This window comes from Halyomorpha halys, unplaced genomic scaffold (genome assembly GCF_000696795.3).
Source record: "Halyomorpha halys isolate HHAL.00 unplaced genomic scaffold, Hhal_1.1 Scaffold496.1, whole genome shotgun sequence".
Classification (NCBI taxonomy): Eukaryota; Metazoa; Arthropoda; class Insecta; order Hemiptera; family Pentatomidae; genus Halyomorpha; species Halyomorpha halys.
This window is the reverse complement of record NW_027110723.1, coordinates 220,191-232,990: the sequence shown is the minus strand read 5'-3', so window position 1 is coordinate 232,990 and position 12,800 is coordinate 220,191. Positions and strand designations below refer to the sequence as shown.

The window sequence follows — 12,800 nt, the reverse complement described above, 5'->3', positions numbered from 1 at the left end:
TTCCATTCCTGACAATCCTCCGAGGCGCCTGAAAAGAAGATGGCCACGAGACCAGCTAATGTAAAATGTCATTAGAGTGCTACCAATGGGTAGTATGGGCAATGCCTGTAACACTCTAATTTAACTTAGATCAGATTTACTAAATGTATAATAATGCACAGTTGTAAATAGCAATAAATAAATATTAAAAAAAAAAAATTTTACTAGTTGTAAGAATACGGAGAGAAAAGCTGTAAGATGTGAATGAGTAAAGAAAATTAACATATGAGTGTTACTTGAGTCGCTAAACAAGACAATAATATTTTTCTAAAACCCGTTGCTAAAGAAAGAACCGTTAGAAAATCCAGGGAATGAGCTATCCTAATAAAGTCTCTCGTCAAACGGAGCATGAGCTGGGAAGCACTCGAGAATTCCGTTAGCTCATCGGTAAATGGGTGAAGAGATTCACTTGTCGCTAGCAATCTGGCTCAGAGACCCGTGAACCGAAGGGTACAATCAACGGGTCGGTTCGGTTTAACCCTCGGTTCACACACACTGGGGGGAGGGCAAGAGGTTCAAAAAGTCCCAGGGTGGGGGGTTTTTTTGGCCAAAAAAGTGTACGAGTCTGTTTTTTCAGCGTATATTAGCCGCAGGAGTCCTATTGTAGTTCCACAAAGCTGTGAGCTCCAATTGATCGGGTGAGGGTTAAAAGGCATAACGTCGTGTGTGTACTGTCATCGGTTCCCCCCTCATTTATCTAATAGCCCTCGTCTCTTTCCTTTATTTCGTGTCTTTTTTTGCTCTTCATTTCCGTTAAAGAGTCCTTCTTTTTTTATATTTTTTGGTAGAAATATGAGGGAAGAAAAATGAGGAGAGTATGGACCGGCCAATAAAGCTTTTGTGGGAATTTCACGGTGTCTCAAGTATGCCAAGCTTCATGGCTTCATCTCTTCGGCTAATCGAATTCTTTCACATTCTATTGAGCCATTTTGATGCTAGTTTATTATTTCATTACTTCATTATACAACCTAATATTATTTTATTTTTTATTTATTTTTTATATTTTAATTTTATTCTATATTTGTTAAAGAGGCGGGTAAAAAAAATAAAGAAAGAAAGATGTATTCAGTTGAAAGAGAAAATATAATTGGATATATTTATTTTTTTTTTAATAATTCATTTATTGTTATTTATAACTGTATACATATATATACATCAAGTAAATTTGCCATAAGTGATATTATGAAATGATACAAGCATGTGGAGAATCTACCCATTGATAGAACTTCAAAAACATTTCTAAAGGAGAAGATCTCGAGGCCATCTTCTTTTCAGACCCCTAGGAAGTTTGGACCGTTGTAAATAATAAATGTTGTAATAGTTGGAATCGACGAGCAGTTTCCTGTCTTTTCAGTCTTGTGTGAGGATTCAATGTCAGTCGTTTGTCCAAATTTAGTCCTAAGTAACGGATCTGTTCAACAGGAATAAGTGGGGTATTATCAAAAGATACTGTGGGACAAGACGAAGGTTTACGACGAAGGGTAAATGTGATTTGGTGGGATTTATTAATTGGATATATAGATACATTATAAAAAAAAAAAAAGTTAAGAATAAGGGGAAAATATAGAAAGAAAAAAATTATGAAATAAAAAAAAACCTATTATAAGAGTATCTCAGGTAGATAACTTAAGCTTACATTGAAAATATTGAGTTGTAATTTGAAACCTATTTGGCAGGGGAAATTTGAAAAAAAAAAAAAACTTTCATAAACGTCTTAAAATAACATAAATTTTGAATTTAATTGTTTCTAAGTATCTTTTCAATTTATATTCTTAATATGTTCCCTTATGGATGGGTAAACAAGAGATTAAAATTTATTTGTGAAGAAAATGTAAATAATATAAAATTCGAAATATATAATTTATCTTCATTTCATTATACTTGAAATTTCCACTTTAAATCCATTTTTTTTTTTTTTATCAATTAAATGTATGTTTGTATTATAAAAATATTTAAGCCACAACCATACGCCTCCTGTCAAAGGATAAGATACACATTTCAACTTTTATCTTTCTGTATAAAGAAATCTTTAAAAAAACAAAACAAACAAGACGTTATCAAAACAAATGTTCCGAGTAGCGACTGTGCTGTCAAAGTCTTAATTATATCTGCTAATATTTTATTTATTTTGCTTTAAATCTTAATGTTTGGATAAGAATGAATTTTCTCGTTGCGATTTCGATGTGATAACACCGCGGGAAACTTACCACAAATGGCCGACAGGAAATGCGACCATCTGCCGCTGGCGCGAAAACGTTCTTCCCGCCAATACTTGCACCGAGCAATTTGTCTAATGGGCAGCTCGCCAGATTTATATGGGCCATTTCGCCAACCTCTTTGGATTCTTATTGACAGGTTCACACAGAACCTCCTTGTAACGTCATTATGTTCGACTTCTTATTTCGTCATTAAGGTTCTCCTCAACGATACTGCTATTAAAATAAAGGTGCTTAGAGTTTATTAGACATTCAGGAGAGGGGAAAACATCGATATTAATGTTGCTATGGGAATCGAATTTACCCATTATATCGATGCTAGGTCATTTCGCCTAGTATTAAAATAGCAATACCTTTATATCACTTACTGATTTATATTGTTATAGTGTACTACAGTAAATATTATTGTACTATATTATAAATTTTGGCAATACAAAGCAATGGATAAATATAAAATATTAAAGAATTTTACTGCAGTTCAATCGGTAAAAAACGAGGCCTGATTTTCACCTCGAGAACCTTAAAATTCGAATTTGTATTGTAACTGAAAATTGTGTTATGCGGACATTTCATGATTCCAATTACGTACTTATAACATTTATTATTTTTATGTTTCAGGAAAGATTTTGGAGAGTTTGCGACGTGGGCCTACAGGACCCAGGAGTCCGGGGGCTTCGCAACCACCTACACCTCCCAGAAGTCCATTAAGTCCTGCTAAGTTGAAGTCCTCCGACCAAACTCCGCAGCAATCCAAATCCCAAAGCACACCCCAGCAGTCGAACAACTTCACGGCACCAAGGGTAAGCACTTAATTAATTTTTAAAAAATTCATCATTAATATTTTATATGAATTTCGAGCCTGCATAACCCCCTAAGTGAAGATTATTATTTTTTATAATATATTTTAATACATAAAAAATTCTCATATTAGTAAAAATAATTCGTTTAACAGAGAAAACTGGTTAAAAATAATATTTATAACAATATTTCTCCCATATTGAAGAGTAAGCAGATATTTGTGCTGGATTTCCCAATAAACAATTGCTAACCTAAATAACAAAAGGTCTCCTTATCTAAATAACAAATAGTATCAATTTCTATCAGATATTTTCAAGAAATATTTGAAACCCAGTTAGTGATATCTAGAGTAGGCGGTTAAACTAGTATAAGTCAAAAAAGGCCGAAATAGTTTGTTTTTTTACTGTATAACATTTTGAAATTCTGCCTTTTTGTTTTATTTGTTTATTAAAATTATTATTAAACTATATTTAAGCTAAAACTAAAACAAATAAATGTAAGATTTGTGACGAAACAACCCAATGGTTACAATTCAATAACATTCCTACATTAGAAGGTCTCGAGTCCACCTTTTTTCCAGGCGTCTCGGAAAATTCTCACAAATACATCAGGAAGGTTAAAAACTAGTGTGTTTAGGTTTTAGGGGGTTTATTGTGGCATCGTATGCGTATAGAGCAAGAAGGTCTTTATGGATAATTTCATTCCTGAAATAGAAGCATTGGTTTATTCGGATTGGAAATGAGCCTTATCATAGTTTAGTAGATCAATCTTTTATTATTGATTGGAAGTTTAAACCGTTTGTCTAGTAAGTGCTGTAAAATTTTGGAATCAACAAGCAGTTTCATGTCTTTTCAGTCTTGTATGGGGACTCCAAGTCGTTTTCCAAATGTAGTCCTTGGTGCAATTCTGACTTATACTATTTTTAACATAATCAATAGATATTTTTATCCAAACTACAATGATTCTGAAATATTTTTTTGTTGTTTGCTATTTATTGACCTAATAAATAATTAATTTAAATACTAAATCATTGTGTAATTGATTTGAAAGGATTTTTTTTTTCCTATGTGCGATTTGCGTGTAATAAACATATTACATTACAATCATGAAAGTATGTTCCAAGAATGTAATTGCACGACTTTTATTAGACAGAACATGCTCCGGTTCGGCGAAACTCGGCCGGAATTATGCCGTATTATTTACATGTAAATGACCTCTGCAGTGTTTTATAAACTTTACGAACGGAGTTACACGATAATTCTCACAAGAACTGTAGACGATTGGATAATATCGTAACTCGGAGTTGCCATGAGGTGGTAAATATCTCGGGTTTATTAGCGCATTTCGGTGCGAGGAAGAACCCTCATTCGGCCAGTGGGAATAAAATTGAGATTTTAGGACGTAAACCGGTTTGTTTTTCGAGGTAATTGTATTCAATTAGAGTTCGATTTCATGAAAGGATTTTTTTTTCTTAATTTATTCATGTGAAATTTTTTCTTTGCATTGAAGAAAAAAAAAAACCTAAACATTGGGCTGTGCTACATATTTTCCAATTTTTAATATTATTAAGTGTAATTTCATTTTTTAAAACTTAAATAAAAAAAAATATAGACTATTATAATTTTTTTTTATTAAAAAAAGAAGTTATTTACAAAATTAAGCATTTCTATCGCGTAGCTCAGAAATTATACATTTTTTCATAATTATTATATCCTAATCGATTTGTTTCTTTCTGAAGAATTAGAAAAAAATATTACTGATTTTAATAAATGATTTTTATGTTCACTAAAAATTAAAAAAAAAAAAAAAATATTATGGTTACATATTTCATTTGTTACATATATTTTCTTCCTCTCAATTTTATTTCTTTTTTTTCATAATTTTAATTTTTAAATTATTAATAAACTAATATATTCATATTTTTTTGCATTATCTTTACCTAGTTATTCAATTACCTATCTATAAGTACATTTTATTTTCCACTTCTCTCATCACTTTATTTTATTAATTCCATTCTGTACAATTATTTGCTTTATGTCATTCTGTTTATATTTTCTGTATTCATTAGTTGTTATCTTGTTCTGTTCTTAGCACTGACGAATGCTAGAAATTCTGGCCGAAACGTTGGTTAGATTAAATAAGTTACATCCACCAACCATCTTCTCCTTGTATAAAAAAAAATATTGCAGACATCAGTAAAGTGGATAAATTTTTTTTTGTTTTTTTTTTAATGAAAAAAATCATATTTGTTAATAGCATCTTTTGAAACCATTAAATACTAATTTCAAAGAAATTAAAATTACAAATTTTTTAAAATTAATTAGATTAATTTAGTTTTTTTTTTCACGCTGTCCATTGTTCATAGCTCCTTTAATTTGTATCCAATTCCTACGTCAGAAAACTGAATATTTGTTTTTTTTTTTACCTATATTTAGCCAAAATATTGGTTTCAAATAAAGAAAATCTTTACAAACGTTTTATTGTATATCTCCAGTTCTAATTTGTTTAATTAGATCCAGTTTGTGTCCTTTGGTGCAGTTTATAACCCTAAACCATACTACCATATTGATATATTATATAATGTTATTTACCACCATAAACTAAATAGATATAATATGCAATTGATTCAATCATTATTCCAATGTGTAAATAACTAAATATATTAATTTAAATCAAACTTTCAATTATATTCAATTAATATTTCTAGATCCCTAAATCAAGCAATTGTAGCTTCTTTTTTTTTCTATTTCGGTAAACATTTTCTTAAACGGATGATAATCCTGGTTTAAACCCACAAGAGCAGCCCAATTGCCGAAGAATTCCTTCTTTGAGAGGTTAAACTGTTATTCAGAGTCGTAAGTGGTTTAGTGGTTTATAGAAAGAACGAACAGAAAAGACCACTTGGTCTAATACCCCCAGACCAACCCCCATCGTGCAGGCCATTCCCATACCTCTTCGGACCTTTTATTTACTTATAAATATCAAGAAGGCTTGTATATATATATTTTTCATGTTTAGGGTAGATCGGTTACATATGGAAAATAGAAGTCTTTATGGATTTTATTTGCGATAAAGTGATTATGTGTTGTAGTGGAACAGTTTTTAATTTTAACATATTGTAAAGATGATGGTCGAGACTTTTTGCGACTTTATAAAAAGTCTCGAAACCTCTCAACTTGAACAGTCCTGATTAAGCTCAACAAAGTTGGACGAAACGTCGGTAAATAAATAGTTTCTATCTTTGTTCTTTTTGACCACACCCTTGAGCATCATCTTCATAATTTGAAATTATACTTTATAATTTGTTTAAGATAACAGGTTTTGTCAATAAATCTATTTCGTTTACTACCAAAAATTACTGCTATAAAATATATTATTAAACTTAATAAACGAGTCAAAATATTTTACAAACTGATATCTCACTCTACAAATAAATAAAGTGACAATTGGAAACCAGCAGAAAACAAGCTTGGAAAAAAATCCTGTTGGAGTAGGAGCAAATTAATTTTATACTCTTCAGTTTAATTGACTTGTTAATTATATGGCTTTTTTGCCACCTTGGAGGTGTTAGGATCTTTTTTTTTCTTTTCTTCGCTTCGTTTTTTTTTTTTCTCCTTTCTTATAGCTCCAGAACCTAGTTCATCTTCTTTTAGTTGGAACATAGCAAATAATCTCTCGCTGTTAAATAACGCCTGTCGTTTTTACAGTTCTAGCAATTTAACCGAACGCCAGTAGCTTCTGCTACGGGTTTCGTATGATTAAATTCAATTTTATATCCATTAGTTCATCCTTTTCTTCTCTAAGTTTAATTTTTTATTACTCTCGATGAAAAAATAAAAAGTTTCAATCAGTGTTGTAAGTGTAAATCACCCTCAATTTATAGACGTTATAGAATACGTATAATTTTTTATATCCTTACTGTGAGGATCTTTAGTGCGTCGAGTTTTTATTTCGTTTCGTTTGTTTATCTATTTTTTAATGGAACAACCATTATTTAAAAAAAAAAAAAGTATCTGCAGTGCGCAGACCAATCATCTTTAACTTTGTGTACATATTATTTTCTGTTCAGGGAATTTGAACTGTAATAAATCCGCCTTACAGTGTAAATCAAGAAAAAACTTATTGTCATAAAAACAGGAAATTATGGCTGTATATTTAAGATATTATTATTTTTTAATCTTTGCTTTTCACTATTACCACACATAGTTTTTATATATTTAATTTCTGCTCTTTAAAAAATTAAATTATGAGTACCTTGGGAAAAAATCATTTTGAAAATTTGACATTAAAGCCCTGTCAAACTATTCCAATTAGAAAATGATTCGTCTGATTTTTATAACCATCTCATTTTATATTTCTATAACCAGCTTAACCAAAAATTTTAGAGCTATATCCTTGACATATACCTAACTTAAATACGTAATTCCATTGCCATACAAATTTTCAAAATTGCTCCGACTCGGAGGACCATAAAAAGTGTCTTTACGTTGATCCGAAAGTTTTCATTATCATTATACTTTCCTTTACTGTATATTCCGTACATTGGTAAGTGATAATTATTTTCTATCAAATATAACAGTCACCTTAGTAAACGTCGCCGAGGATGTTATAGGACATAGTTTAATAAATACGTATTACTATGTTGTGAAACAAGATGGAAATGGAAAGATGGATGCAGATAATAAGACATTGCTTTTATAATAAGGTTCTAAAAGTTACTCAAAAATTTTAGAGCTATTTTCGTTACTGCAACATCCTTGATATATACCTAATTTAAATACGTAATTGCATTTCCATACAAATTTCCGTTTTCAAAATTGTTCCGACTCGTAGGACCATAAAAAGTGTATTTACGTTGATCCGAAAGTTTTCATAATCATTATACTTTCCTTTACTTTATATTCCGTACATTGGTAAGTGAAAGTAAACTAATTAGTAATGTACAGATTAAATTACAAACAAAATTCAGTATATAACTGTTCCAACTGCGACCGAATTCTATTTATCCAGCGACACAATTAGGTTGATGGCGGAGTTTCTCTTTGGATTTATGGCGACTGCTTGAAATTCAATTACGCATTCCTCGTAGGGATCCCATATTTTGAGTCTTATGACACCGCGGCATAGATTAAGACAGATTCGACTTGCGACAACTCCGTAGGATGTTAATGGTCGCGTAATTAGTTTGAGTTGCCAAACCGAACACATTCAGCAATACAATGCCCGAGACAATCGTGGCAGATGTATATTGGTTCTGACGAGATCTTGGCCTGGTATTCGCGACGATTAGCATTCGTCTAGAGTTCCACGCCCTCGTCAACGTCGAATGAAGTATAATGGATACGATGGGGACTTTCTAGGACTCTTCCCAATCGAATATTAATAATTAATTATAATTATTTTCTATCAAATATAACAGTCACCTTAGTAAACGTCACCGAGGATGTTACAGGACATAGTTTAATAAATACGTATTACTATGTTGTGAAACAAGATGGAAATGGAAAGATGGATGCAGATAATAAGGTTCTAAAAGTTACTATAAAGCGGTTGTAGACTATCATGACTGAAATAATTCGTGAGATGATAAATAAATAATAAAAATTAAATATTCGTCACATACTTGCACAGAGATGTGATATTTAACTAATTAAAAATAAAAATCTATATTGCTACATCCCATGGAGGGTCAGGGTTTCAGTACTTTGTAATGTAGTACTGTTACTAGACGGTTCTGCAAGGAGGTGATTTGGTCAGAGATATTTAACTAATACATGATTTAATTCATTTAATTAAATTAGTAGATTTTATATTCACGGTAGCAGTGTAAATATCATTTTTCATTTACCACTAAGATAGGCTAAAATAATAAATAAAATTAGAATAAAATAAACAATTAAAGGTAATTTGATTTTAGTAAGAGATTAAGCAATTTAGTTATATAGATATAGATAATATCTGAAATACTAATAATAATAAGTTGAATGTAATTTGGTTCATTGAAGTTGGTGTTATTATTTATATATTTAATTATCACTTTGTATTATTTTCTATTTACGAAACCGCTTTTTATCGGACATTTTGCTCCGTTAATGAACTATTTGTACTTAAATTAAATTAATATTATATTGTATTTATTTAATAAAATAATAAATATGGAACAACAATAGTTTTTGAACATACAGACAAAATAAAAAAATTCTTTTGTTTAATTAGGAATTTTCATTTCATTTTAAAGGGATGTTAAAAATTTATAGTGAGACAAATAAGGAAAGAGTTCAACTGAGACATTGAATTTTTTTAATTTATTTTCAACCACGATATTAATAAATAAATTATTTCAATAAAATACTTGTATAGTCCAGTACCCGTTATCCAGACTTTATATTTATTTTTTATTTTTTTATTCTAAAAGGATTTTCCTCTTTTGTTTTCCTCATCTCTTAACAAAGTCAGTTTAAATTAATTCAGAATTCTATTTGAAACAAATATACATCAATAGATGTAATTTAAATAATTGAGATATGCATTTATTCATTTAATATAATAGAAATTATTGATGAAGTCAGATAAATTTAGGCAATGTTATATTAAATTTTATTATATTTGCCCGAAACGGTCCAAGAATATTCTCATCAAGCGTTATTTCAGTATTTAAAATGCTGTACATTTCAAATCGTTTTGATAGAAAACTGAAAATGGGAATTTATCGTTTTTCGAATAACCGTTTTTATTTTATGGGGCAAACCAAAAATCGCAAGTTGTCGTCCTTCGCCTTATTGGCCTTGCGCTGGAATTTGAGACTGCCATCCATCAAATCCAGTATACCTTTTTATGGAGCTGGAAATATTTTTTTACAAGTATATTTTAAAAAGAAACTATCCTTAACAATCCCTGATAATCCTCTGAGGCGTCTGAAAAGAAGATGGCCACGGGACCTTCTAATTTAAATTAATGTTTGAAGTACCACTGATGGGTGGTTCCTTCCCAGGATTTTCAAGTGTATATGAAACATATTTACTTACTGTATTATTTTGTACAGTTGTAAATTACATTAAATAAATAATTTAAAAAAAATTGTTTTATATTTAATATGAGTTTGTTGTAACATTGGAACCTTGTGTGTTTCACGCTAGCTAGAACTATACACCATTCTTCGTGCGTAGGAAAGCTAGTTAGAAGAAAAACTATTATTTTTTAGAAAGTCTATACGACAAACGATCCCTACTCTAATTAATCTGGATTAGGATAAGATAACGGGCGCGGCGAGACCCTTCGAGCGAGGAATACGATATAGCTCCGCTCCTTTCTCGGGGAACATGATAGCTCATATTGCAAATAGGATGAGCACTACTTGCAAAATATTAAACTGCCTAATAACCCCCAAAAGACTATTAGTTAAACAGAGCGTAATGCTTTACGTACCGCCCCCGGCTCTAATATCATAACTTTCCAACAGCCTTCGGGCTGGAAGGCAATAAGAAGAAAAAAAATACCACGAAACGACCCCAAACTACAAGAAAACAAAAAGGTAAACCAACTGCCATAATACTCCGATTTAGGAAAATTGATATCCACTTTTTTGGCTGGGCTATAATGAAAGATCTCGACGAGAATACTGATGAGTCGGCCCAGGTAGGGAAAGGTCTCTTCTAATAGTTTATTTAAAACTTCATCTGCCCTCTGGGCTACAATACCGGCTCCTTCCGACCACCTTCCAGTCTCGTCTATCTTCAACCCAATATTCACTATTATAATAATCAAAATATTATATCTAACAAAATAATAGTAATCAATCTAAATAATAACTTAATTTTATTAAATTAAATTATTAATTATTTTTAATTAATTACTTAAAATATGAAAGGGAAAAAAAAAAAAAAACTAAATTTATAATGATGAAAAGATCGTTAACCGTTGATAATATATATGAAGAGAAGATGGTTGGGAGTGCGGTCAGAGAATAACACAAATAACTAGAAAAAACGTATTTATTAATACCAACGTTCCAGCCAGAATTTCCATCCTTCATCAGGGCTAAGAACAAAGAACAAGATAACAACCAATGAATAATAAAATATACAGAATGATTAAAGTAAATAATTGTACAGAATAAAAATAAAGTAATGAAAGTAGTGGAAAATAAAACGTATATATATATAGCTAATTATTTTACTTTTATTTTTTAGTTATTTTACGTAAATATTTAATTACCTACATATACGTTTTATGTAGTTTGCATTAATCATTCTGTATATTTATTTTCATTTTTTTATTCATTGGTTTTTATCTTGTTCTTTTTTCTTAGCCTTAAGTCTGGATGATATTATTTAATAAAATAAATAAATAATACTTCCAAAAACAATTAGCTAAAATCACATGATCCATGAAAAAAAGAAATAATAATAATTACTTGTACTAATTAGTAAAGAAAATTAATAAAAATTAATTTTAAGATTATTGTTATAAATAACTGAAAAACCCTACAATCTTAATTCGACTCTTAACAAATTCAGGAATTTCTATGAGAAAGTTGGTTTTTGTAGGCTAGAGTTGCCGCTCAAGCCGGTGACCATCTCATTTTTATAAAAATAATAATTAAACAAATTACAGAAAATTAAATGATTACATCATAATACTCATTAACACATTTTAATTCGTTTTATTTTAACCTTTTAGCTAGGTTACACTGTTTAGAATTTAAAGATGACAAATCAAATAAGAGGCCTAAAATTTCACAATTCTTTACTTTTTCAAAATAACTAGCTTATTAATAAACGTTTTAGGACCGCCAGAAATTGGTTTTTATATTAAGTTTATCAGGGTAAAATCGAATTTTTCATCCTAAAAAATTTTATTTCTGATTAAATGAACTATCTAAGGAGAGTATAGCAGAGACGATTCGATTCTTTACAAATATATCGATAATGTTTATACCTGATTTTATGATACTATATAAAGGAGGTATGGATTGGATAAACTTCATCACTGGATTTTTAAAAGAGAAAAAAAAAGTAAACTGAAGCTGATTGTTCGATTTTATTAAGTCAAAACAAAAACTTTGCTACAAGAAAAGTCATTCCAATTTTCATATTGCTAGGAGAGGAGATGAAGTTTTATTTTTAGCCATGAATATTCCAACTGCAAATAAATCAGTTCAATGTTCATGACATAATTACAACTACATGTAAAAAAAAAGAAAAACATTTGACACTTGCAGTAAAGACCTGTAAGTATTCCGAGGCGCGGAAGACTACAAGACGTGGCCAAATAGCAACCATTCGGAACACACACCTAGCTCCACCTCACGGCCCGCATACAAAGCAGAACTCGCTCCGATCCAGCATGGCTAAGATTTTTCTTTTATTTCTATTTGGAATCATTAGTTCTTTTATTCTTTGCAGATTGCCTGTTATACAGCGATGCATCTCTCGTTTGTATGTAGATTGCAACTGGCGGCGTTTCGGCTCCAATGTTCCAATGCTTGCACATTCCAGATCTTATCCGATCATATTCCTGTTTCGGAAATTATAATAAGACAAATCGGAATTCATGTAATGCTCTAAAACTCTTTTAAATTTTTTATCATCATAGGATAGCCATAGAATATTAAAATGAGCATCGCAAATCTATTAAGACTGTTCAATTAGGAACCTTAATATTATTAAAAGAAAAACTGTTACTAGGCCAAAGGCTGTGTAAAAAGGTGTGTGTGTGTGTGTGTGTGTGTGTGTGTGTGTGTGTGTG

At 30.4% G+C, this 12,800-nt stretch overlaps 1 protein-coding gene across 1 annotated transcript in view; it reads left to right on the top strand.

Moving 5' to 3' along the window:
* LOC106683579 (zinc finger protein castor homolog 1) overlaps nt 1–12,800 on the top strand; it is a gene marked incomplete in the record, with an annotated part of 112,886 nt that overhangs the window by 31,189 nt on the left and 68,897 nt on the right. The window contains 1 exon segment of the mRNA XM_024362187.2: nt 2,874–3,055. Coding sequence (XP_024217955.2) covers nt 2,874–3,055 — 182 coding nt within the window.